Source organism: Dipodomys merriami, unplaced genomic scaffold (genome assembly GCF_024711535.1).
Source record: "Dipodomys merriami isolate MVZ:Mamm:240054 unplaced genomic scaffold, mDipMer1.0.p SCAF_33, whole genome shotgun sequence".
NCBI lineage: Eukaryota > Metazoa > Chordata > Mammalia > Rodentia > Heteromyidae > Dipodomys > Dipodomys merriami.
In genome coordinates, this window is record NW_027204826.1 from 4,477,115 (window position 1) to 4,503,897 (window position 26,783).

General features: G+C 49.2%; 1 protein-coding gene across 1 annotated transcript; it reads left to right on the forward strand.

Annotated features, from left to right (window-relative positions):
- Positions 1 to 1,355: 1,355 nt before the first annotated feature.
- Hexa (hexosaminidase subunit alpha) lies at positions 1,356 to 20,895 on the forward strand. The gene is made up of 14 exons (XM_070042943.1): positions 1,356 to 1,645; positions 6,860 to 6,952; positions 8,034 to 8,099; positions 11,432 to 11,478; positions 12,328 to 12,438; positions 13,810 to 13,911; positions 14,287 to 14,419; positions 15,401 to 15,581; positions 16,629 to 16,712; positions 16,960 to 17,032; positions 17,862 to 18,045; positions 18,183 to 18,273; positions 18,784 to 18,888; positions 20,245 to 20,895. The coding sequence occupies exons 1-14, from the start codon at positions 1,393 to 1,395 to the stop codon at positions 20,306 to 20,308; spliced, it is 1,587 nt and encodes a 528-aa protein (XP_069899044.1). The 5' UTR covers positions 1,356 to 1,392; the 3' UTR covers positions 20,309 to 20,895.
- Positions 20,896 to 26,783: the final 5,888 nt, after the last annotated feature.

A 26,783-nucleotide genomic window follows, 5' to 3' on the forward strand; every position in this document is an offset into this window, starting at 1 on the left:
GCCCGGGAGATCCTCAAGTGAACCAGCCATGCAGCTTTTCCTTCTGGGTCTTAGCCTTGTCCAGAGACGGTTCCGTGGCTCCATCAACAAACACAGGCCCTGCACTTCCTGCACACAGAACCCTGGCTCAGGAAGCAAGGATACAAAGGTCACATGCAGCATGAGGCCTGAGAGCCAGGGACCCTGATGAAAAAGGCTAAAATGAGGGTGCCCTGTAGAGCATGTGAGAGGCAGGGACACATGGTGGAGCCTCTCACATCACATATGCAAAACAAGTGCTGTTCACTGGAAGTAACTGGCCAGCATGCGTAGCTGCCCCAATCCCTCCACCCCAAGCATAGAGGAATTTACTGTCTCACAGCTGAATTCCCTTCATAGCTCTGGTCTAGGCTAAGCTGTAAATGGTAAGTGGGTGATAAAACAGGGAGGAGATATTCAGCCCCTTCTGGCATTCACTTAACAAGTATTTTTAACTTAATTGATTAAATTTGAGGGTGCTAGGGATTGAAACTTATATACAGAGCTGGGAATGTGGCTTAGTGGTAGAGGGCTTGCCCAGCATGCATGAATCCTTGGGTTCAATTCCTTAGTACTACATAAACAGAAAAATCTGCAAGTGGCACTGTGGACCAAGTGATACAGTGCTAGCCTTGAGCAAAAAGAAGCTGAGGGACAGCACCCAGGCCCAGAGTTCAGGCCCCACAACCAACAAAAACAAAAGAAAAAAAGCTTGTATACACTCCGCAAAAAAAATTAAAAAAAAAAAACCTGCTCATTTAAACCATTACTATTTTGTCTATGCTAACTTCTGCACATTCATTTTGGATTACGATCGTGTTAAACCTACTGTAGCTATTAAGTTTCTGGTTGATACACAGGTTAGAGACAGAATGGTTGAATGTACTTTACTATGCCCAAAATTTTGTGCGTCTGTGTGTGCCAATACTGGGGCTTGAACTCAGAACCTCTTCCCTCTCAGGGATTCCCCGTCACTCCCCCCCCCCACCCCCCGCCCACACACACACCAGAGAGCCCGCCTCCCCCTCAGTCACCCACGGCTTCTCCCCCAAGGACAAGCCTCTCCTCACTCACGCCTATCCCCGCCCCTCCCTTGCAGCCACGCCCCCTGTCACTCTGGCCCAGGCAGCCCCACCCCCGCGGCCACGCCCCTGTCACTCATCTCACACCCCACCCCAAGCTAGCCCCGCCCCCTGCGCGCCTGACAGTGACCCACGCCCGCTGGCTGTGCGCACACCAGGCCGTGCGCATCCCGGACCTCCAGCGCGTCGGGGAGCAGGCCTTGCTGCGGGTCACGTGTCCGCCCGTTGTCACGTGGGCTCCGCTCACCTGACCAGGGCCTCACGTGACTCGGGCGGCGCTGGGAGAGAGGCCATGGCCGCCTCCTGCCTTTGGTTTTCGCTGCTGCTGGCGGCAGCGACCGCGGGTCGCGGGGCGGCCCTGTGGCCCTGGCCCCAATACATCCAGACCCACTACCGGCGTTACACCCTGTACCCCAACAACTTCCAGTTCCGGTACCATGGCAGTTCGGCCGCGCAGCCCGGCTGCATCGTCCTCGACGAGGCCTTCCAACGCTACCGCAACCTGCTCTTCGGTTCCGGCTCGTGGCCTCGACCCAGCCACTCAGGTGGGCCTCCCCTACCACCTCGGTCCCGGGCTGCGGGACCGACCCCCGCCGCCCGAGGCTTGTGCCCCCCCCTCTGACCACCACGCCCCTTTCTCCCGGCCCTCTGTGCAGCTCCCCCCCCCCCCCCCAGCCTCGCCCCCAGCCCCTGCCTCCCAGGCTGAGGCCGCTTCCTGTTCTCTGAGACGACATCTCAGCGGCCTGTCTGGAATCCTTTCCTTCGGCCGCATAAACTTCCTCCAGATGTCACGTTGTTGACTGTGGCCCGTGCTGGGTAGTCGAACTTAAACCCTCAAAATTGGTGAGACAAGGAAGGAAAAGCTGTGCAAAAAGTAGAGTGATCCGTCCATGTTTAAAACAGCGAAATCCCAGAACAGTGTCATAAGGGAACGAGCTGCCTTCCAGCGGCATGAAAAAAGGAGGACTGAGGCTACAGTTAGCTGAACTAGGTGATTCAGGTAGGAAGTTGGGCTGGATGACAGGTGCCAAGGTGCCAGGGTTCAGGACTGGGCATACATCCAGGCCTGCGGTGTGCGATACGGGTGAAGGCTGAGGGAAAGAGAGGAGAGAGGCTAGAGAAAATGTTCAAGTGCTAATCCCTAAGTTATTTGGGGGTGCTGTTTGTTTCTGAACAGAATAATACCATCACCTTCTTGGCCCTTTGATTCAGGAATGGAAGCGAGATTATTACTGGTGTCTGCATCATCTGTATTTGACATGTATCATCTTTGACATAAGATTGAATTCCCAGTTGATTGTAATTTGTTCTCCTCCATCCCATTTCTTCCCTGAGCCTGCAGCATAGGTAGTGATTATAGTCAGACAGATAAATGTTAATGAGTTACTTTGAAGTTTTGTTTAGGATTATATTTCAAGTCTCAGATTGGATAAGCCTGCTGTCCTAGGGAAAGGAGGAGGGTCACTTGAGGGCCACCGGATCCCTATTGTGACTGCAAAAGTTGATGCTTTCAAATTGCCTCTGGGGAATGCAGGAGAGAAACAGATAAGCCTGAAAGAATTTTTCCCTCCTCACTGGTCCTACATCCAAGTCTCCTTTAACCTCTCCCCTGGTAAAGAGAAGGAATATTTCTGCTGAAGACTGCATTGCCCTTAATTATTTTGAAAGCAAGTAGAAAGGAGGTTGTGATAGGATTATAGCTACTCAGGAGGCTGAGATCTGAAGAAACTTTGAGGCCAGCCAACTCAGTTCATTAGACTCCATCTTTAAAATAATCTACAAGCTGAGCACTGGTGGCTCACGCCTGTAATCCTAGCTAAAAAGGAGGCTGTGATCTGAGGAATGAGTTTTAAAGCTACCTGGGACAGGAAAGTCTTGTGAGAATTTTATCTCCAATAAACCACCAGAAAACCAGGAAGACGCTTTGGCTCAAGTGGTAGAGCACTCGCCTTGAGCTGAAGATCTGATGGACAGCATCCAGGCCTCATGACTGACAAATAAAATAATCTAGAAAGAGCAAGGCTAAAAGTGGCTCAAGTGGTAAACCACTAGCCTAACAAGTGTATAAGATACTGAGTTCCAAAGAAACAGCAACAAAAAGACTGAAGGAAAAAAAAAAAGCCAGGCACCAGTGGCTCACTCCTATTATCCTAGTTACTCAAGGAGCTGAGATCTGTGGATTGAGGTTCTAGGCTACCTTGGACAGGAAAGTCAAGAAACTCTTAGCTTCAATTAATTACTAGAAAACTAGAAATGATGCTGTGGCTCAAAGTGGTACTGTGCTAGCCTTGAGCAAAAACTCAGGAAGGCTGGGAATGTGGCTTAGTGGTAGAATGCTTGCCTAACATGCATGAAGCCCTGGGTTCAATTCCTCAGTAATACATAAACAGAAAAAAAAAGCCAGAAGTGGTGCTGTGGCTCAAGTGGTAGAGTGCTAGCCTTGAGCAAAAAGAAGCTCAGGAACAGTATCCAGGGCCTGATTTTAAGCCCTAGGATTGGCACGAAAAAAGTGGTGGGAGGGTAGCAAGTCTAGAGAGCTAAGTTCACACCCCAGTACTGGAAAAATAAACCCCCTTGTGTCACTAATGTAAGCTAATTTTTAAAATTAGATAAGTAATTTGCAGGTGTAATTTATACAAGAAGAGCCTGAGGAGAGCCTAGTGCAGGTAGAGGGAAGGTGAAGACTAGGTGTACTTATAGATGTTTTAGGAGGAGGAGGAGGAAAGGTGGCATTCTCTTCTGATTATCTGGTAAGAATAAGAGACGGGAGATCAGGCTTATAGACCTGAGGAAGTGGTACAAGCTGTATTGACAGCAGAAAAAAAGCATTGGTGGAGACAGATTTCCAGGGCAGCCTCTGGAGTCCAGCTAGGATGAGGGACCATGATTTCATTGTGACCCAAGATTTTCTCCCTTTCCCCACATAGTACTCAGTAGCCAGGGTTGGAGCACGGATGTAAGGCATGTATTAATCCAGGGTTAAAGGTTTGTCCTCTAGATATGGTAGAAAAGACAGGTTGTTGGGACTTTTGTCTAGATTGTTCATGAGTTGCTGGATTGGAATCTCCAGGCCAGCAGGGAAGGAAGGGAAGATGAGAAGGAACAGGACAGAAAGGAGATAGGGACCAGAGAGTTGTGCCCAGAGAAAATTCAACTGTGGGACTTTGTAGTAAGTGGATCTCTTGTTCTCAGAATTCCAGGTTCAGAGATGGCCAGTCTTTAATGAAAGTTATATTAAAAAGGTAATGTCGGGGCTGGGAAGGTGGCTCAGTGGGAGAGTGCTTGCCTTGCATGCATGAGGCCCTCGGCACCACATAAGCAGAAAAAGCTGGAAGCAGCAGTGTAGCTCAAGTGGTAGAGCACTAGCCTTGAGCTGAAGAGCTCAGGGACAGTGCCCAGGCCCAGAGTTCAGGCCCCAAAATGACAATAAAAACAAATCAAAACAAGATAATATGGAGTCAGGTGCCCGTGGCTCACACACTTGTCATCCTACCTTTGTATCTCAGGAGGCTGAGATCTGAGGATTGGGGTTTGAAACTAGCCCAGGCAGGAAAGTCTGTGAGACTCTTATCTCTAATTAACTACCAAAAAGCTGGAAGTAGAGCTGTGGCTCAAGTGGTAGAGCACTAGCCTTGAGCAAAAGAGGCTCAGGGACAGTGCTCAGGCCTTGAGTTCAAAGCTCTAGGAGTGGTACACATACACAAAAAAGAATGCAAGGTAGAAATGATTGGGAAATGCTTATAGTTGTAGTTTAAGTTGTTCATGCTTTTGTACCATTTGGATTTTTCAACTAGAGAATGTGGCTTTGGTAGTTAGAGAAAAAAAAAAAAAAAAGCCAAGTACTAGAGGCTCCTGCATTTTATCCAACTATTTTGGAGGCTGAGATCCGAGGATCAAGCTTCAAAGCCAGCCCAGACAAGAAAGTCCCAGAAAACCTTTTATCTCCAGTGAACCAGTAAAAAGCCAGAAGTGGAGGTGTGGCTCAAGTAGTAGAGTGCCAGCCTTGAGTGAAAAAGCCACATAGAAGTAGAAGACCGTGAGTTCATGCTCTAGTACTACCATGCTCCCTCCCTCCTCTCTCCTGCCCTCCCCCCCCCCCAAACAAAGATAACTTTTCAGTGAGCCCAAAGAGAAGAACACATTTAGAATAAAGAAGGCAGCTGCAGAGATTGAAGGCCCTGGTCCTCAGTAGGGCGGTGGAGTACCTTGTCTGTCTGTCTGTTTGTCCTATGGTTCTAGAATCTGCTCCCACCCTACAGGGCCGGAAATGGAGGCCCCAGGACCCAAGACCAGCAGCAGATCCAAATTCAGACCAGCCTTTCCTGATTTCCCCTCGGCACTCCTGGTCCCCTGAGGTTTCCTAGTCCTGCTATCATAGCGCATATGTCTATGTGCTTACTGGCTGGCATGGGGTGTGGGTGTTAAGTAGAGGCAGCTTTTCTGTCCCCTGCCTGTTCCTTGCTCCCTCCAGAGCTGAGCATGGCACTGCAGAGGTGGAAAACCCCAACTATGACTCTTTACCTCCTGGGAGATGACCCAGTATCCTTCCTGTTTTGCCATTTCTCTAGACCTTCCCTCTGGGATCATATTCATGCCTCTGAATCTAGCAACCAAAGCCAGGCAGCCAGTTTGGCGTCACTGAGAGCGATCAAGGGGTTCTTTAATTTCAGGCATGGAGAACTAAACTCAGACCAGCCTGGAAGTCACAGAGAGCCAGGTGGGAAGAGGCCTGCATCGGTATTTTGGTGTTGGCGGTTTTCTCTGCAGGCACTGGGGTCCACAGAGCTATATTAGTATATGGGCTATGCTGGGTGGCTTCCTAAGGTTTAGCAGAAATCTTCCTTAGGTAGAAGAAAATCTGGGCTGGGAATGTGGCTTAGTGGTAGAGTTCTTGCCTAGCATGCATGAAACCTTGGGTTCAATTCCTTAGTACCACATAAACAGAAAAGGTCAGAAGTGGCACAGTGGAAAAGTGGTAGCATGATAGCCTTGAGCAAAAGCTCAGGGACAGTGCCCAGGACCTGAGTTCAAGTCCCAGGACTGGAAAGAGAGAGAGAGAGAGAGAAATTGTTAGGAAGGGAAGTAGGGGGAGGGGCTGCTTGTGGCCAAGCTCAGAGATCATGTTCTGCACATTAGCTGCTGACTGAGATACTGGTAGTCATTAGATGGAAAGCTTATATGACACCAGAATGTACACCAGGCTGGTACTAGTGCCTCATGCCTATAATCCCTAGCTAATCAGGAGACTACGTCTGAGGAATAGGGTTCAAAGGCAGCCTGGGCAGAAAAGTCTGTTGAGATTCTTATCACCAGTGAATCACCAAAAAGCCAGAAGTGGAGCTGTGGCTCAATTAGTAGAGCATCAGCCTTGAGTGTAAAGGTCAAGTGAGAGTGTAAGGCCCCCAGTCCAAGCATCAGCTCTAACAACAAAAAGAACCCCCCCCCCAAATAAACCTATGTATTAGTTATGTCAGAACAAACACAGGTGTAGCTGAAGCCTTTTCTTGATGAAAGGGACATTTATTTCAGAGCACCTACTTTTGTCTCATTGCAGACTAGCACTGCAAGCATTCTGCTCACCAGGAATTCAGATGAGGACTTCCCAGTTTTACAAAAGTCTGAGAGAGAGCAGATACAGAGCCCTTCTCATGCAGCACGAGTATTGGGGGCTAGAGCTAGGGACTTGTGTGGAGGGCCTGGACTCCCTGCCTTGCTTGCAGGGGCAGGACAGCCATACTGAGTTTCCCTTGTCCTTGCAGGAAACCGGCATGCCTTGGAGAAGAACATGTTGGTTGTGTCAGTGGCCACGGCGGGCTGTAATGAGTTCCCTACTTTGGAGTCAGAGGAAAAGTGTAAGTATCGCCCTGGCCCCTAGCCTACAGAGCAGGCACTGGTCGCTAGGTGGAAATAGACATCCTGGCCCAAGCCACTGCTACTTGGCCCTCTGCTAAGAGGATGGCCATAGTTTTCTAACAACTGATGCGAGCTTGTGTTTTTTGGTGGGGAAACTGACCTGGATGGCTAAGGTACCAGTCCTCAGGTCTCTCAGGCCTGTGGAGCTACCATGTTGACCACCACCCATCAGCTGCCTGGCTTGGGGGCATCATCTCTTTGAAAGATTTCTTTTCCTTCCTTCCTTCCTCCCTCTCTCCCTCCCTCCCTCCCTCCTTCCCTCCCTCCCTCCCTCCCTCCCTCTCTCTCTCTCTCTCTTTCTTTCTTTCTTTCTTTCTTTCTTTCTTTCTTTCTTTCTTTCTTTCTTTCTTTCTTTCTTTCTTTCTTTCTTTCTTCTGGTCTTGGAGGTTGAACTCAGGACCGTGGCTCTGTCTGTGAGCTTTTTTTTTTTTGGGTCTGGTCATGGAGCCTGAACTCTGGGCCTACGCGCTGTCCCTCAGCTCTTCAGCTCAAGGTTAGTGCTGTACCACTTGAGCCACAATGCCACTTCTGGCTTTTTTCTTTTTGCTTATGTGGTGCTGAGGAATTGAACCCAGGGCCTCAGGCATGCAAGGCAAGCGCTCTACCACTGAGCCAACTTCCCAGCCCCTATTTTTTTTTTTTGGTCAGTTGTGGGGCTTGAACTCAGGGCCTGGGTGCTTTCCCTCAGCTCTTTTAAAAGTCCTTTACTGCTTTGAGCCACAGCTCCATTTCTGGTTTTCTGGTGGTTAATTGGAGATAAATGTCTCAATTGGAGATAAATGTCTCATGGACTTTGCTGCTCAGGCTGGCTTTGAACCATGCTTCTCAGATCTCAGCCTCTTGAGTAGCTAGAATTACAGGCATGAGCCATAAGCATCCAGCTATTTATTTATTCTTTTAATGTGATCTTGCTGGGGGTTTTAATTCCAAGGATTATATAAAATACCTAGTCTGGAGTCTCAGGGTAAAAAGCTAACCTAATGAGGTTTTTTGTTTGTTTTGTTTTTTTGATCATTTCAGACACACTGATCATAAATGACGAACACTGTTTACTGGAGTCTAAGACTGTCTGGGGAGCTCTTAGAGGTAATGAGGTGGAGTGGGGTGGGTGTAGGGATGATGGGGGACAGTTGGTGTTGGTGGGGTAGGAGGACAGGATTGGGGGCCTGGCAAAAACTCCCACTCAAGGTGGCTTGCTTCACTAAGGAGACTAGGTGGAGAGTTCCCAGCCCCATGCTGCAGTGCCTAGATGTTGGCAGGCCTTGCTTTCTTGGCAGCCCAAGGGACAGTCTTCACAGGGCAGGGAGCTGGAGAGGGGCTGATGGCTGCCACACCCCTGCCTGTCAGCTCCCACTCAACACATGCCATCAAGAATCCTTTATAAAGAAAATCTAAGGGACTGGTAAGGTGGCTTCCTGGTAGAATGCTTGCCTAGCATGTATGAAGCCCTGGGTTTGATTCCTCAGTACCACATAAATGGAAAAGGCCAGAAGTAGCACTGTGGATCAAGTGGTAGAGGGCTAGCCATGAGCTGAAGAGCTGAAGGACAGCGCCCAAAGCCCAGAGTTCAAGCCCCATGATCGAACAAAAAAAAAAAAAAAAAAAGGAAAAGAAAACCTAAGCCAGGCACAATAGTACATGCCTATAGTCTCAGCTACTGGAGAGGCTGAGAGAAGAGAATCACTTGAGCTCAATATATCAAGATCCTGTCTTTTTTTTTTTTCCCCTGGTTTAGTGGGGCCTCAACTCTGGGCCTGGGCACTGTCTCTGAGCTGTTCAGCTCAAGGCTAGCGCTCTACCACTTGAGCTATAGCACCACTTCCAGCTTTTTTTGCTTATGTGGTGCTGAGAAATCGAACCCAGGACCTCATGCATGCAAGGTAAGCACTCTACCATTGAACCACGTTCCCAGCACCAAGATCCTGATTCTTAAGGGAAAGAGAAGAGGAAAACTGGACAAAATAAATGGATAAATATATTTTGTGTAAGTGTCAGTATTGGGGCTTAAACTCAGGGTAGGACCCTATTGCTTAGCCTTTTTGTTCAAGGCTGGTATTCTACCACTTGATCCACACCAGCTCCTCTTTTGGCTTCTTGGTGATTAATTCAAGATAAAAAGTCTCTTAGCTGGGTGCTGGTGGCTCACGCCTGTAATCCTAGCTACTCAGGAGGCTGAGATATGAGGATCAAGGTTCAAAGCCAGCCCAGGCAGGAAGTCCGTGAGACTCTTATCTCCAATAAACCACTAGAGAACCGGAAGTGGCTCTGTGGCTCAAGCAGTAGAGCGCTTGCCTTGAGCTGAAGAGCGCAGGGACAGTGCCCAAGCCCAGAGTTCAAGCCCCACAACCTACCAAAAAAAAAAAAAAGATAAAAGTCTCATATTTGCCCAGGCTGGCTTCAAACTGAGATCCTCACATCTCTCCTCCTGAGTAGCTAGGATGATAAATGTGAGCCACTGGCACCTGTTGATATTTTTCTTTTAAGTTAAATGATGTCCTTTTTTTTGGCTGGGGGGGGGAGGGGGGAGGGAGTGGGGGTCCGGTCGTGGGGTCTGGGCGCTGTCCCTCAGCTCTTCAGCTCAAGGCTAGTGCTCTACCACTTGAGCCACAGTGCCACTTCTGGCTTTTTTCTTTTTGCTTATGTGGTGCTGAGGAATTGAACCCAGGGCCTCATGCATGCAAGGCAAGCGTTCTACCACTGAGCCACCTTCCCAGCCCCAAATGATGTCCTTTTCTTTCTGTAGCAGACAATAAGCCCCACCGTTCCCCCTTTGCTGGAGAAGGATTGAGTTCCTAAATAAAGACTTGGCCACAGGCTGCTGCTATGTTTTTGCTCAAACTTCTGCTGGTGACAAGATGAGGAAAACATCTCCTGAACTCGGCATCTTGGTTTAGTTTGTCATCATGCTGCCTCTCCTGGCATGCTGTGTGATATCAGTATACATGGTCCCCTCTGTGGCCTCTCTCAGCTTCTGCGCAGGTGCTCCTTCGTCAGGGGCTGGAGTGCTTGGGATCAGAGCACACCCGTGGTATGCTTCAGACTTGGCTCTGATTGAATAGATAAGGTCTTGTGGATTTTTTTCATTTTGAAATTTAGAGGCTTTGGGTTTGTTTTTTTTATTATACAAAGTTGCCATTTAACAGAGCAGTCTGTGAATACTCTCTGTCTGGATCAGTGTCACTCCTTTCACCATACTCATTTTGGGATTCTTTTTGTTGTGGTTGTTGTTGGTCATGGGGTTTGAACTCTGGGCCTGGGCGCTGTCCATGAGCTCTTCAACTCAAGGCAAGCACTCTTAACCACTTGAGCCATAGCATCACTTCTGGTGGTCAATTGGAGATCAGAGTCTCATGGACTTTCCTTGCCTGGGCTGGCTTTGAACAGCAATGCTCAGATCTCAGCTTCCTGAGTAGCTAGGGTTACAAGGCTTGAGCCACCGACGCCTGGCTCATTTTGGGATTCTTTACAGGGCTTTCTGGGTCTTTAGGAGATGACCCCCAGTTGGTATGAGGGTATATCCTACTCTGTACTAGTTCTGTCTGCATGTGGGCCTTGCTGGCCTCTTAAGAGACTATGTTGGTGGGGTGGGCAGGCTTCCAGTGACCTGGTCTCTTCTTGAACCCCAAAGATGAACAGTGGTGACCCCTGGTTACTCCTGATCAGTTAAGTCTAGTGATGGCCTCAGGCTCTGGGAAAGTCTATCTTAGATCACTTTTTTTTCCACAATCACAGTTGAGTCTGGGAGAAGGATCAGTAGACCAGCCCTTCCTTGGCTCCCTTTGTTCTTGGTGAGTTCTGTCCACAGGTGGCCTTAAACCCTGCAGGTGTTCTTTGCTTTGCATCTTGCCCAAGAAGCACATACCTCACCCTCTGTTCTTTTGTGTGTGTGTGCACGCATGCACATCCTGGGGCTTGAACTCAGGGGGCCTGGGTGCTGTCCCTCAGCTTTTTATTCAAGGCTAGTGCTCTGCCACTTGAGCCCCAGCTCGCCTTCTGGTTTTGCCGTGGTTAATAGGAGATAAGAATCTCACAGACTTTCTTGCCTGGCTGACTTCCAAATCATGATCCTTAAAAAGCTCATCCTCCTGAGTAGCTGAGATTACAGGCATGAGCACCGGTGCCCAGTTTCTTCGTTCTCTGAATGTTTTTGCAAATTTAAGGCTCAGGAAACAAAGATAAAAAGGGTGTGCGGGGTGAGTTGGTCCCCTTCTTGCAACGAGGCCACTGAAATCCCTTCCCTCCCTCCTTCTCCCACCTCTTAAAGTAACTATGAAGACCAGCTTCCTGGCACCCTATTCATTAGTCTTCAGACCCCTTCTAGGTGTGCCCACGTGCTGTGCTTGGCCCCCTCAAAAGTCAGGCAGGTGAATACATCTCCCCATCCCTGAGTTTTCTCTCTGCCTTTCCACTTCCCACAGGTCTGGAGACTTTTAGCCAGCTTGTTTGGAAATCTGCTGAGGGCACGGTGAGTGTGGGTCCCAAAAGGACTCCATTTTATTTATTTTTGTGTGTATGTATGCTGCTCCTAGAGCTTGAACTCAGGGGGCCTGGGTATTGTCCCTGAGCTTTTGTACTCAAGGCTAGTGCTACCACTTGAGCCACAGCTCCACTTCTCACTTTTCTGATGGTTCATTAGAAAGAAGTTTCAGGGGGCTGGGAAGGTGACTCAGTGGGTAGAGTGCTTGCCTTGTGTGTATGAGACTCTGGGTTCGATACCTCAGCACTACATAGGCGGAAAAAGCTGGAAGTAGCTCTGTGGCTCAAGTGGTAGAGCACTAGCCTTGAGCTGAAGAGCTGAGGGACAGTTCCGAGGCCCTTTGAACCATGATCCTCATATTATCTCGGCCTTCTGAGTAGCTGGGAAGGCAGGCATGAGCCACAGGCACCTAGTGAGAAGGGCTCCTTTTTAAACTCTGAGATTTTCTCCAGAGGCCTGGAAGATACTAAGGATTCTGGGGAAAGTCTTAATGTGCCTTTGACAAAGTTTTGGTGGCTTTAAATAGCCCCAGCACTCAAGGGCAGATGTGAGTGGAGGAGTAGCTTGGTAGATTTGGTCTGTTTGAAGGTGGCTCTCTTGAATCATTTTATAATGACCCAGCTGCCACACTGCTTGAACACGACACATCAGTGGTCAGGAAACTGCATAGCCTGTGGGCTGATGTACTACACGATATAGTGATTGGTGAGGGAGAGTCAGGGAGGGTTAGGGACAGATACACTGCAGAATCTCACTGAGTGGCTTTTCAGAGTTCTTAGGAGTTTCTTTCTCACCCTTACACTGAATCTTGATACATGCAATGATTGGTCCCTACAGTTCTTTATCAATAAGACAAACATCGAGGACTTCCCCCGCTTCCCTCACCGGGGCCTGCTGCTGGACACCTCGCGCCATTACCTGCCTTTGGCTGCCATCCTGGACACACTGGTACCCAGGCCTTAGGCCTCCTTCATGCATGGGGTTCTGGGTGATGGACAGGAGATAGATGAAGTTTCACATTTCTCAAGAACAAAGAGAGAAGCTAGGTGTTGGGTGGCTCAAATCTGTAATCCTGGCTACTCAGGAGGTTGAGATCTGAGGATCACAGTTTGAAGCCAGTCCGGACAGGAAAGTCCATGAAACTCTTATCTCCAATTAACTATCAAAAAGCTGCAAATTGAGGTGCAGCTCAAGTGGTAGAGCACTAGCCTTAAGGAAAAAAACTCAAGGACACAGCAAGACCCTGAGTTTAAGTCCTAGGACCAGCACAATTTAAAAAACCAAAAGAGGACTGGGAATGAGGCTTAGTGGTAGAGTGCATGAAGCCTTAGGTTCAACTCAGCACCACATAAACAGAAAAAACTAGAAGTGGTACCGTAGCTCAAGTGATAGAGTGCTAGCCTTGAGCAAAAGAGGCTCAGGGACAATGCTCAGCCCTGAGTTCAAGCCCCAGGACTGGCCAAAAAAAAAAAAAAAAAACAAACAGCAATAGGAAAAAAAAGAATAGAGAATGTATGTAACTCACACCTAAATCTGTACAACTGGCTGCTATGGACCAATCTTCAGGCTGTTGGCAGAGGTGTAGACAGTGTTTTCTTGTGTGTGTGTGTGTGTGTGTGTGTGTGTGTGTGTTTTTCCGTTATGGGGCTTAAACTCAGCACCTGGGCACTGTCCCTGAGCTCTTTTGCTCAAGGATAGCACTCTACCACTTAGAGCCACGGCGCCACTTCTGACTTTTTGATGATTAATTGATGATAAAAGTCTCATGGACTTTCCTGCCCTGATTGAGTTGGAAATACAATCCTCAGATCTCAGCCTCCTAATAGCTAGGATTACAGGCATGAGCTACCAGTGCTCAGCTTAGAAAATACTTTGAAACTTGGCTTCTCTGACTACCAATGCTAAGTTGAAATTGAATAGGATTGGAGGAAAGCTATGTTCAAAGCCTAGCTGGGGAATTAACTAACTTGAGCTTGATGTGCAGTCTTCCCCGTCAGCTGCTAATCTGGCTGCCTTTCTCTTTATTTGCATGGTGGAGCAAAAGTATATATGTGTGTATGCATGTGTGCATGTGTGTGTATGTGCCACTAGTAGGGCTTGAAATCAGGCTTGGTAGCTGACTCTGAGCTTTTTTGCTCAAGGCTAGCACTCTGCTACTTGAGTCACAGCTCCTCTTCAGGCTGATGGAAGGACTCCATGGTACCTGGGACCACTTCCCTGCAAATGGCAGCAGGTTGAACTGTGTGGGGTGTGTGGAGCAGCCTGTCCCCCGCCCTCCATGGGGTATGAGAGGTTCATGCATTGTTCTCTGACCTGCAGGATGTCATGGCATACAATAAATTCAACGTCTTCCACTGGCACCTGGTCGACGACCCTTCCTTCCCATACGAGAGCTTCACATTCCCAGAGCTCACCCGGAAGGTAGGTATTCACCTGGAGCCCCGCTGGCCAGGATGGAGACTTCCATCTTAGCCAGACCCACTGGCAGAGCGGGACAACAGTGGCTCTGGAGCACAGCACTTGGTTTCAGGTCCAGCCTCTGCCATTCCTGCTCTGTGACTTTCAGAAGCTAGCCCTCCAGTAGTGGTTGGCATATACAGTGTTCAGTGGGCACAGTTCCCGCCTTGTCCGCCTCACTGCCCTGACTGCTGCTCAGATGTAACGACATATTGACCGAACCTTCAAGATAGTCCCCACGCCACTGGGGCTGTGGACCAGTGTTTGGATGCCCGGGGTGTCCTGGGGACATCTTGAGCATCAGGACCCTGAGTCTGAAGGGCATTTTGGGCCTTGTAGGGATCCTACAACCCCGTCACGCACATCTACACAGCCCACGACGTGAAGGAGGTCATTGAGTACGCGAGGCTGCGGGGCATCCGCGTACTGGCAGAATTTGACACTCCCGGCCACACTTTGTCCTGGGGACCAGGTAAGAGTGGTGCCTGGTGTTGGAGAGAGTTTACTGATACTTCTCAGAGCAACTTCAAGGAAAAGAGTCACGTTGTACTATTGTAATACAAGCGGATTCTTCTCTGCGGCCCATACAGGCTGCTACATCCTAGGGTGGGTGGGAAGGGCTGACCCCTGGTGCAGAACCTGAAAAAGAAAACTCAGGGTAGCCCCTGTGGCTCACTCACTATTTCCTGTATGGTCTTCACCCCAGGGTGAGCACCCCAGATTGAACCCCAAAGCTCAAGGCTTATTAAAGGAAGATTGAAGCTGGGCGTTTTGGTACCTTATAATTATAATCCTAGCAACTCAGTAGGCTGAGATCTGAGGATTGTGGTTCAAAGCCAGTCCTAGCAGCAAAGTCCTTGAGATTCTTAATCTCCAGTTAACTACCCAAAAAACCAGAAGTAGAGCTGTGGCTCAAGTGGTAAACCTCTAGCCTTGAACAAAGAAGCTCAGGGACAGCGTCCAGGTCCTGAGTTCAAACCAAAAAGTAAGATTTTGGGGGATGAGCGGGTATGGCTTGAGGGGTACAGCACCTGCCTAAACAAGCAGGAAGATCAGTATTCAATTCCCAATACTGACTAAAGAAACATTGGCAGAGTTGCCACTTGGTCTCAGCCTCAGCTGGAAAGGGCCCTGAGCTCAGGGAGAGGCCTTGAGGAGCGTAGAGCACTGTGGTGATGGGGGCCCCACAGGGAAAGATGGGGCTGGTTGGCTCCACCCTTTGAGAATAGTGTGTCACAGTGTGTTTGTGCTATCAGTGAGCTGCCTGTGACCAGCTCTGTCCGACGGTAGGCCTATTTGTATTTGTGACTAAACAGGTGCCTGTGAACTTCAGGTATGAATGCACGTGATGTTTATGAGCAAAGTTGTGTTGCTTTGTATGACTTGTCTTATGTGGTACGGTGCATGGGATCTGTGTATGAGTGACACACGTGTGGGCTCTCTGTTAACATAGGTATCCCAGGGCTACTGACTCCCTGCTACTCCGGCTCTCTGCCCTCTGGCACCTATGGACCGGTGAATCCAATTCTCAACAACACCTATGAGTTCATGAGCACATTCTTCTTGGAAGTCAGCTCCGTCTTCCCAGATTTTTACCTTCACCTTGGAGGAGATGAGGTTGATTTCACCTGCTGGTATGAGCCTCCCACTCTACCCACCCCATGCTGACCAGTGGCTTGCTCAGAGTAGAGAACCTTCAACACAGTGGCCTGTCCCAGCCCAAAGGGGAACCATGTGTAACATGAGGCTGACAGTAGAACCCTCCCTTCCCTCCCCCTTCTATCTTTGAGATATTTATGGAAATACTAGCTCAGAGCTCATAATTGTCTTGGGAAATTTTGAGGTAGAGAAAAAAACAGGCCCTGCTCATAAAGGCTTAAAATAGTGTGACCAAGCCAGGTACTGGTGGCTCATGCTTAGAATCCTAGCTACTCAGGAGGCTGAGTTCTAAGAATCAAAGTTCAAGACCCTGGGTGGACAAGTCCAGGAACCACCAAAAGCTGGATGTGGAGGGATGGCTAAAGTAGTAGAGTGCCAACCTTGAATGAAAAAGCTAAGCAAGAGTTCAAAATCCTGAGTTCAAGCTCCAGTACTAGCATGCATGAACAATTTATAAATAAATACATAGCCTGATCAAAGAGTCAATCTCAGAATTCAAAGCTAATGGGTGGCAGTATCTAATATGAACTCACGTCCAAACCCCTCATATCTACTTAGTTCAAAAGAGACAGAGTGGCTCATGTAATTCTTGCTACTCAGGAGGCTAAGACCTAGAGGATTATAGTTAAAGGCCAACTCAGTGAGAAAAGTCCATGAGATACTGTCTCTAAAATAATGAGCCAAAAAGCAAGCCTGGAGGAGCCCACTGAACAAACCAAAAGCATTAGGCCCTGAGTTCAGGCCCTAGGACCAACCCCCCAAAAAGCCGAGGGACTTCAAGCAGTGAGCATTGATACACAGGCCCCCTCAGGCTTGGCGCTCATGCTCTGAGGACTACTTCCCTGGCCACCCTGCCTGCCCTGCTGCAGCTCCACTTTGGCCACGCCTTCCTCGCATGGGACGGCCCAGATCCTCAGCACTGTTTGCTCTTCCTAGAAAGGGGCAGTTGCAGAAGCTAAGGCGGAATCTCAGGGCCTGGAGGGAGGTGAGAACGCCAATCTTCCTTTTCCCTTATGACTCAGGAGGTCCAATCCTGATATCCAGGCCTTCATGAAGAAGAAGGACTTCGACGACTTCAAACAGCTGGAGTCCTACTACATCCAGAAGTGAGGAAGGCAGGGGTGGGGGTTGCATTGGGGATCACTCCTGGGGGTCTCAGTCAGGCCCTGCTCGCCCACTCTCTGGGCCCCCGAAGGCTCTCTCTGTCCTGTCCTTTCAGGTCCCAGCCCCGGGGAAGCGACTGCCCAGTGAGGGCTAGGCCCCCTGGCCAGGCGCCACCGCAGAGCACCGGCACACGGCCCAGAGCCTGGCTGGGCTGAGCAGACCCTCTCTTGACGCTCCTCTCCTCTCCAGGCTGCTGGACATAGTCTCTTCTTATAACAAGGGCTACGTGGTGTGGCAGGAAGTGTTTGATAACAAAGTTAAGGTGAGTGGGGGCAGAGAAGGGGAGGAAGGTCCCTGTGGTGTCTCCAGCTGTCTCTTGCCAGGCTTTGGTGGTCAGAGCCCTCACAGCCATCTCTCCATTTCCCTCAAGAAGAGCCACAGAGGGGTTGGGTGTGGTGGCTCACACCGATAATCCCAGCCACTCAGGAGGCTGAGATCTGAGGATCACCGTTCCAAGCCAGTCCAGGCAGGCAAGACCATGAGACTCTTTATCTCCAATAAACTACCAAAAAGCCAGGAGTAGAGCTGTGGCTCAAGTGGTATAGCTCTAGCCTGGAGTGAAAAATCTCAAGGGCATCACCCAGGCCCTGAGGTAGTAGTGTGTACATATGCATGTGTGCATGCCCCCACACACAGCCACAGAGATGTGAGCCCCCAGGTTTAGGTGCCAGCGCCTCTGTCTTCCCACACTGAGAAGGAATCACGGTACCATGGGATTCCTGAGTCACGGGCCTGGCTTTTCGGGGTCTGGAGATAAAGGCTGCCTTTTCTTTGTTTATCAGTAAGGTCCCAGCTCCCATCCCACTTTCAGAAACATCTAAACTCTTGGATCTGTTTGCCTCCTGCTTCCAGCCAGCATTCCTCTCCTCCTGTGGCGTGCGGGGCTGCAAGGCCCCAGGGAGGGATGCCGCAGACACCACCCCTCCGACCTGGGACCTAGGGCGCCCTCCACCCCCCCCCCCAAGCCTCAGCTAAGCCATCTGGGGTTCCAGGGGCATCCTTTTCCTCTGAGGGCCAGGGCCGCCAGCAGCCCTTGATCCGAGAACTTCCTCAGCTCTATGCCATGACTGTCCTTTGACATTTGGTGACAGGTTCGGCCGGACACCATTATACAGGTGTGGCGGGAAGAGTTGCCAGTGGGGTACTTAAAGGAGATGGAGCAGATCACCAAGGCTGGCTTCCGGGCCCTGCTCTCTGCCCCCTGGTACCTGAACCGCATCAGTTACGGCCCTGACTGGAAGGACATGTACACAGTGGAGCCCCTGGCCTTTGAAGGTGGGGGCGGGGTAGGGGCACAGAGGTCTGCCTAATGTTTCTGGCCAGGAAGTAGGGTGACGTGGGCGAGGGGAGGGCATCTGGGATGGTGGTTGAGGTCCCCCCCCAACACCTACTAGCCTCTTGTTCTTCCTCAGGTACCAAAGACGAGAAGGACCTCGTGATTGGGGGGGAGGCCTGCATGTGGGGAGAGTATGTGGACAGCACAAACCTGGTCCCCAGGCTCTGGTAAGGGAGAGTTGGGTACTAAGGCAAGGCTTCTCCTTTACCACCTTAATCCCAGCTAGTCCTCCTGGGCTGGGACTTCCCCTGGCTCCCTCCTGCAAACCCTACCTGGAAGGCCCATGGTGCTTAAGTTGTAGGCCTTACTTGTCTGTGGAGCTAGTATGGCCTTGGTGGGCACAGGGTCCTTGCTCAGTGCCCGACATCAAGTCTGTGGCCTCTGTGAAGCTCCCCAAGCCTGGCCAGGTGGGCGGGGTTTACCTTTGATGGACAGCCGCCAGTGCTGTCAGTTCCAGTCCACAATGTTCCTTTCTCATCCAGAGAGGAGAAAGGTGGATCACTGTCCTCATTTTAAAGAAGTTGGAGCTGAGCTGGTGCTGTGTGAATGAAGTATCAGTTCCGTCCCTTGGCCCTGGCTAGTCCAGGCCTGCATGGAGGGAGGTGACCTATGGGTGCCCAGCCTCCTTGTGGGAGCACAGCATTCCCCCAGCCTGCCACTCATCCCTCTTCCCCCAGGCCCAGAGCAGCCGCTATTGCCGAAAGGCTGTGGAGCAGCAACTTAACAACTGGCCTGAACTTCGCCTATAGACGTTTGTCCCACTTCCGCTGTGAGCTGCTGAGGTGAGCGGGCTGGGTGGGGGCTGGGACCCCTTCCTCAGGAGGAAACAAGAATAACAAGTATACCATCATGAGCCCAATGCCCAGCCTCGGGCAGGCCTTGCCTCATTGATTCGTGCCACAGATCATAAGGCAGGTCAGAGATTAGAGTACAGAGAGGTGAAATACCTTATCCAGAGTCTCTCAGGAATAGGAATGCAATGAGATCCACTTCTGTGGGCTCCAGTGAGGCCCAGGCCCCATTGAGATGTCCATGAAGCACAGTCATTTCCCTGACTCCACCACTGATAAGAGTTTGAGGACCAGAGCTGAGCAGGAGACACAGTGTGGGGCCTGAGGCTCAGCTGTCTACTACATGCTGTGTGACTTTAGGCCGCCTCCTTGCCCTCTCTATGTGTGTTGCTTATTTGGATAAGGAAGAGAGATTGAGAGAACATGGCTTCATGCCAGGGCATGGGCTTCTCAGGTCTCCACTGCCATCCACTGGCACCTGCACAGTGTTTCCAGCATGTAAGAACCAAGAACAGGGGACTGAGGTGCTCGGAGCAATCAGTACCCTTCCGGCCTCGGCCTCTTGTTTTTGTTTGTTTGATTTTGTGCCCACAGTGGAGCTTGAACTGCTGGCTTTGCATTTTGGTTCAACCTTTTCACACAAGGTTAGCACTGTACCACTTGAGCCACACCTCCAGTTCCACATCTTTTTTTTATGCCAGTCATGGGGCTTGGGCCTAGGCGCTGTCTCTGAGCATCTTTTGCTCAAGGTGAATGCTCTGCCACTTGAGCCACAGCACCACTTCTGATTTTTTTTGAGTAGTTTATTGGAGATAAGAGTCTCATGGTAGCCGGGTGCTGGAGGCTCACACCTGTAATCCTAGCTACTGAGGAGGCTGAGATCTGATGATCACAGTTCAAAGCTAGCCCAGGCAGGAAAGTGGCTCAGTGGTAAAGTGCTTGCCTCACATGCATGAGGTCCTGGGTTTGATTCCTAAGTACCACATCAGCAGAAAAAGCTGGAAGTGGCGCTGTGGCTCAAGTGCTAGAGTTCTCGCCTTGAGCTGAAGAGCTGAGGGACAGCACCTGGGCCCAGAGTTCAAGCCCCACAACTGACCCAAAAAAAGCATCTCATGGAGTTTCCTGCCTGGACTGGCTTTGAACCATGATCCTCAGATCTCAGCCTCCTGGGTAGCTAGGATGACAGGTATGAGTCACCAGTGCCTGGCTCTACCTCTTTTCTACAGGAGTTACTTGGGGGTGGGGTGCAGAGACAAACAGTAGAAAGGGGGGTAATGCTCCTGTGGTCTCGGTATTTTGGGGGCTCACAGGTGGGGTTCACCTTGTTATCTGTGTGTCCCCATGCAGGCGAGGTGTCCAGGCCCAGCCCATCAGTGTAGGCTACTGTGAACAGGAGTACGAGCAGAGCTGAGCCGCCGCCCCAGGCACCAAGGAAGATGCTGGCCCTGACAGCTGTGGGGGGCCAGGCTTCCACTGCACCCCGGCCGGCCGGGGACGGAGCCCCGTGCCCCCGTGCCTGGAGAGAGGAGGCTGGTGCTGGCGCTGGTGTTCAATAAAGAGTGACATGACATTTTTCTATGATGAACTTGGGTTACCTATATAAGAGGACAGAAAATGCATGGCCAGAAATGGCTGTGTGTATGCATATGCATGTGTGTATGTGTGTGCATATACGTGTACGTCTATGTACGTGTGCGTATGCATGTGTATACATGTATGTGCATGTGTGCTTGGGCTTGAACTCAAGGGCCTAGCACTCTTACTTGGCTTTTGCACTCAAGGCTGGTGTCCTGTCACTTGGGCCACAGCTCCATTTGCAACTTTTTTTCTGATTGACTGCAGATAAAACTCTCAGGGACTTTCTTGCCCATGTTTGCTTTGAACAACTATCCTCAGATCTCAGCCTTGAGTAGCTAGAATTACAGGCATGAACCACTAGTGCCCACCTCCTGTATATTTTTTAAAATGTTATATCTACTATTAAAACAGTTACCATGATCTGGCCAAGATTTCTTTTTTCTTTTTGCCAGTCCTGGGGCTTGAGCTCAGGTCCTGGGCACTGCCCCTGAGCTTCTTTTGCTCAAGGCTAGCACTCTACCACTTGAGCCTCAGCCTCGCCAAGATTTCTTAGTGGTAGGGTATTCAGTTTGCCAGCCTTCACCAATGTTGCTCTGGTCCATTGACCACACAAGCATCTACTTGAGCATCACCAGACCCTGACCAGTCCACAGGAGGGAGACGGCAGCCCACAGCAAGTGTCTATCTGACCTTCATCTACATCCACTTTCCATCCATCTCCACCAGGGTTCTGTATAGCTCCACCCACCCTGAGCTGACCAGGACTGCTTGGGACTGCTAGTGTGCTCTGTGGCCACCAGGGGGCAGGAAAATGCCAGACTGGATTCCTGGCTCCCTTGGGTGTGGAGGGGACTGGTGACTGTGTGCCAGTATCCTGTCCCCTGGGGCTGGTAAAGTGGTGGCTTTGATGTCTTCAGGTGCCCCTTAGTGGGTTGCCGTAGGGATGGCATCCCTGGACTTGGGAGCACAGGGGCAACCATGCAGTAGGGACACTGTGATGGCCCCCAGGCTTCTCACCCCCAGGGCTGTGAGGGATGGGGAAAAAGTACAAGAAAGAATAAGGACCAAGCTGGGCGCTAGTGGCTCACTCCTGTAATCCTAGCTACTCAGGAGGCTGAGATCTAAGAATCTCAGTTCAAAGCCAGCCCAGACAGGAAAGTCCATGAGACTCTGATCTCCCAATAAACAGCCAGAAAACTGGGAGTAGCACTGTATCTCAAGTGGAAGAGTGCTTGAAGAGCTTGAGCTGAAGATCTGAGGGACAGTGCCCAGGCCCAGAGTTCAAGCCCAACAACCAACCAAAAAATAAAAAATACTTATGGACTGAACCGAGTTCACTTTATTAATGTGGAGAGAACATTCCTAGCTAGAGCATATAGTCTGGGATTGTATAGTTTTTGTTAAATATCTTTTTTTTTTTTTTTTTGTCGGTCGTGGGGCTTGAGCTGAAGAGCTGAGGGACAGCGCCCAGGCCTGGAGTTCAAGCCCCATGACCGACAAAAAAAAAAAAAAAAAAAAGATGTCCATGAGCTTTGTTTTTGCCTTGGTGTGTGTGTGTGTGTGTGTGTGTGTGTGTGTGTGTGTGTGTGTGTGTGTGTGTGTGTGTGTGTGTGTGTGTGTGTGTGTGTGTGTGTGTGTGTGTGTGTGTGTGTGTGTGTGTGTGTGTGTGTGTGTGTGTGTGTGTGTGTGTGTGTTGGCACACTACCACAAGAGCCACACTCTACTCCTGGCTTTTGTTGTTGTTAATTGAAAGTAAGAGTCACTTAGATTTGTCTGGACTGGCTTCAAACTACAACCCTCAGATCTCAGCTTCCTGAGTAGCTAGGATTACAAGTGTGAGCCATCAGCACCTGACCTGGTTTGTATTTTTAAAGATGAAACATCACATTCTTCCTCCTCAGTGCTATTTTCTTCCCCTAAAAACTACTTCCCCAAGTTGATTTGAAGTCTCATTGCCTTCTGAAGCATCTGATACTCAGCTGTGATTTTTCTTCATTATTAATAAATCTTTTTTTTGGGGGGGGGGCTTGAACTCTGGGCTTGGGCACTGTTCCTGCGCTCTTCAGCTCAAGGTGAGCACACTACCACTTGAGCCACAGCGCCACTTCCAGTTTTCTAGTGGTTTATTGGAGAAGAGTCTCACAGACTTTCCTGCCTGGATTGGCTTTGAACTGCAATCCTCAGATCTCAGCCTCCCGAGTATCTAGGATTACAGGTTTGAGCCACCAGTGCCCGGCTTGTTAATATATCTCTTATGGCTTACTTTATAGCAACCTAGAAAGGAAAGTTTGGGAAGCCAGAGTGTGTGTGTCTGTATGCCTGTGTGCATGTGCTGAAAGAAACTGGTGGAGGAAGGTTGCTTGCTCTGTTCTGCTGGTGTGCCCCAGAATGTGATAGCGCCTGTGGCTGGGGATCCAGATAATCTACTTATTATAAAAGAAAAATGATCTGGGCATCGGTGGCTCACGCCTGTAATCCTAGCTACTCAAGAGGCTGAGATCTGAGGAGTTGGTTCAAAGCCAGCTGGGGCAGGAAAGTCTGTGAGACTCTTATCTCCAATAAATGACCAGAAAACCATAAGTGGCGCTGTGGCTCAAGTGGTAGAGTGCTAACCTTGAGCTGAAGAGCTGAGGGACAGCACTCAGGCCCAGAGTTCAAGCCCCATGACTGACAGAAGGAGGAAGAGGAGGAGGAGGAGGGAAGAAAGGAAAAAAAGAAAGAAAGAAAAAGAGAAAGAAAGGAAAGAAAGAAAGTGGAACAGAAGTCTTTTTTTTTTTTGTCGATGGTGGGGCTTGAATTCTGGGCCTGGACACTGTCCCAGAACCTCTTTGTGCTCAAGGCTAGCACTCTACCAATCAAGTCACAGCTCCACTTCCAGATTTTTGAATGGTTAGTTGGAGATAAGAATCTCACTGGGGCAGGGCGCTGGTGGCTCACGCCTGTAATCCTAGCTACTCAGGAGGCTGAGATCTGAGGATTGCGGTTCAAAGCCAGCCCGGGCAAGAGAGACTGTGAGACTCCTATCTCCAATAAACCACCAGAAAACCGGAAGTGGCGCTGTAGCTCAAGTGGTAGAGCGCTCGCCTTGAGCTGAAGAGCTGAGGGACAGCGCCCAGGCCCAGAGTTCAAGCCCCACGACCGACAAAAAAAAAAAAAGAATCTCACTGGGACTTTTCTGCCCAGGCTGGCTTTCAAACCATGATCTTTAGATCTCAGCCTCCTGAGTAGCTAGGATTACAGGCATGAGTCACCAGCACCTGGCTCAAACGTCTTTTGTTCCTTTTTGTTGTTGTTCTTGCACTGGGGCTTGATTGAACTCATGGCCTGAGCACTGTCTTTGAGATTTTGTGTTCAAGGCTAACATTCTATCACTTGAGCCACAGCTCTACCTCCAGTTCTTTTTTGGTGGTTAATTGAAAATAAGAGTACCAATGACTTTCCTGCTTGGGCTGGCTTCATATAGTAATCCTCAGTACTCAGACTCCTAAGTAGCTAGAATTATAGGAATGAGCCAGCAGCACCTAAAGCCTGAAAGTCTCTTTTCAATGTTTGCTTTTCTGAGTATGGTTACAGCACTTGTAACTGGGTGCTGAGCTGGAGGTACAGTGCAGTGGTAGCATGCTCGCCCAGCATGTGCAATACTTAAAGGTAGACATCCTCTCACCACCACTACAACAGTGGATGGTTACATTTTCTATTCCCTCCCATCTGGTTAAAGTAGGTTTCTAGCCGGAGGCAGGTAGCTCATGCCTGTCATCCTAGCTACTCAGAAGGCTGAGATTTGAGGATCACGGTTCAAAGCCAGCTCAGGGAGGAAAGTCCAGAGACTCATCCAAAAAACCAGCAGAAAACTGGAAGTGGTGCTGTAGCTCAACATGGTAGAACCTTATAAACCTTGAGCAAAAAGAGCTCAGGAATAGTGTCCTGGTCCCAAGTTCAAACCCCACAAATGAAAAAAAAAAAGTAGCTATTTAACCTAATTTGACAGAGGAGGGAGCAGGCAGACAAGTGACTTGTGATTACATAGTGACTTGTGAGTCAGGATTTGTTCTCAAGTTCCTTCCACTAGCAAACTCTACCTTTCACTGTATGGTCATCCCCCACGGCTTTGGCACGGTACCAGGTACCTCCTGGTTGAGACAAACCAGTACAGCACACCCACAAAGCTGGGTACAAGTGCATTTTCTGCTCTCTCTTTAAATAAATACAATTAAAGCCTCCCAGTATCGCTTTCCTTACTAAGTCTGAAGAAATTGCACATTGGTCTCCAGACCTCTATTTCCCTGTCCATCCTAGGCCTTACAGATTGACACAGTGCAGATCCCAGGAGGCTCACACATAATGAAACCCAAAGAGAAAGAGAAGTTAGGGATTGGGGACTTAGCTCAGTGGAAGCATACTTGACTAGCAAGTGCAAGGCTCTGAGTTCAATCCCCAGCACTGAAAAAGCAAAAGTTGAGTAGCCACTGGCTCATACCTGTCATCCTAGCTATTCAGGAAGTTTAGATCTGAGAATCGGAGTTCAAAGCCAGCCTGAGCATCTTGTCTAATGAACCATCAAAACTAAACAAAAAGAACAACAACAGCAACAAAATTGGCTTGAAGTCGAGCTGTGGTTCAACTGATAGAGTGCCACCCTTGAGTAAAAGAGCTCGGGGACAGTGCCCAGGCCCTGAATTCAAGTCCCAGGACCAGTACAGGAAGATGAAACAAACAAAAGTTACATTATAACTTACTGTGGAAGGGCTGGGAATGTGGCTTAGTGGTGAAGTGTTTGCCTAGCACTCATGAAGCCCTAGGTTCAATTCCTCCAGTACCATATAAACAGAAAAAGCCAGAAGTGGCTCTGTGGCTCAAAATGGTAGAGTGCTAGCCTTGAGCAAAAGAAGCCCAGGGACAGTGTCCAGGCCAAGTTCAAGCCCCAGGACTGGCTAAATAAGTAAATAAATAAACGATTGTGGAGACTTCTGTGTCTTGTGGAAACATGGGTAGAAATTTGGTTTTGAATTTCCCAACTAACAGAAACGTTATACTCATGGCCGGGAATAGTGTGGCTCTGTCTATAATCTCAGCACTCTAGAGATTGAGGCAGGAAGACAGAGGGTTCAAACCTAGCCTGGCCTATAAAGTGAACCCTGTGCAACTGACACACAGAAAAGAGCAACAAGGCTGGGTACTGGTGGCTCACAACTATAATCCTAGCTACTTAGGAGACAGATCTGAGGACTGCAGTTTGAAGCCAGCTGGGGCAGAAAAGTCCGTGAAACTCTTAATTCCAAGTACCTACTCAGAAAAAGCCAGAAGTGGTGATGCTGTGGCTCAGGTAGAGAGCTAGCCTTTGAACACAAAGAGGCTCAGGGATAGCACCCAGGCCCTGAGTTCAAGCCCCAGGACTGGTTAAAAAAAAAAGAGCAACACGGCAAATGTAAAATAAATGGTACAAACTATATCTTTGTTAAACAAGGAGTCAAACATTCTAAGTAACCTGAAGTTTATTCTAATAGTAGTTTAAGAACTAATGTTTACAAATTTTTAGTAAAAATACATACAGACTTTGATAAATAGGAATAAAAAGATGAACACTTCAAAACTAAAGGCTACTTTTCCATACGAGTATACCAGGGATGTTGGATTGGGAGGGGGGAGTAACAGTATTGGAGCTTGAACCCAGGACCTCTTGTTTGCTGGTGCTCTACTACTGAACTAGACTTCCAGCCCCAGTGGGTTGGGGGTTGGAACAATCTTGCCTCTAGAGGTGGTTAGAAATGCCCGAGGGCTTGTGGAATTAAACATGATGAGCCATCGCTTGTATGAACTAGGAAAAAGACTCAGATCCACAATGGTAAGCCTAGCATTTGGGTCATGTCTCCACTGGGTATAATTGCCAGCTTTGAATAAGAATTTGCTGTGACACACTTCTGACAAAATTACTGGCATGAGGGTTAAAAAAACTCAAAGTAAAACCTGAAATGTTACATCTATGGGAAATCATAGCGTAAACCCTGGAAGTTAAGCAGAGGTAATTAATTTCTGAATAAGATTCCAATTGCCCAGAAGACAAAAACAAGAATTAATAAAGTAGGACTTCACAAAGTTTCTACATAACCAAAGAAACAATTACCAGAACCAAAAGACAATACACCAATTGAGAGAAAAATCATCACTAGCTATTCAACAAATAGAGGATTAATATCCAGAATATGCAAAGAACTAAAGAAAAAAAAAAAACAGCTGGGCACCAGTGGCTCATGCCTGTAACCCTAGCTATTCAGGAGACTGAGATCTGAGAATCGCGGTTCGAAACCAGC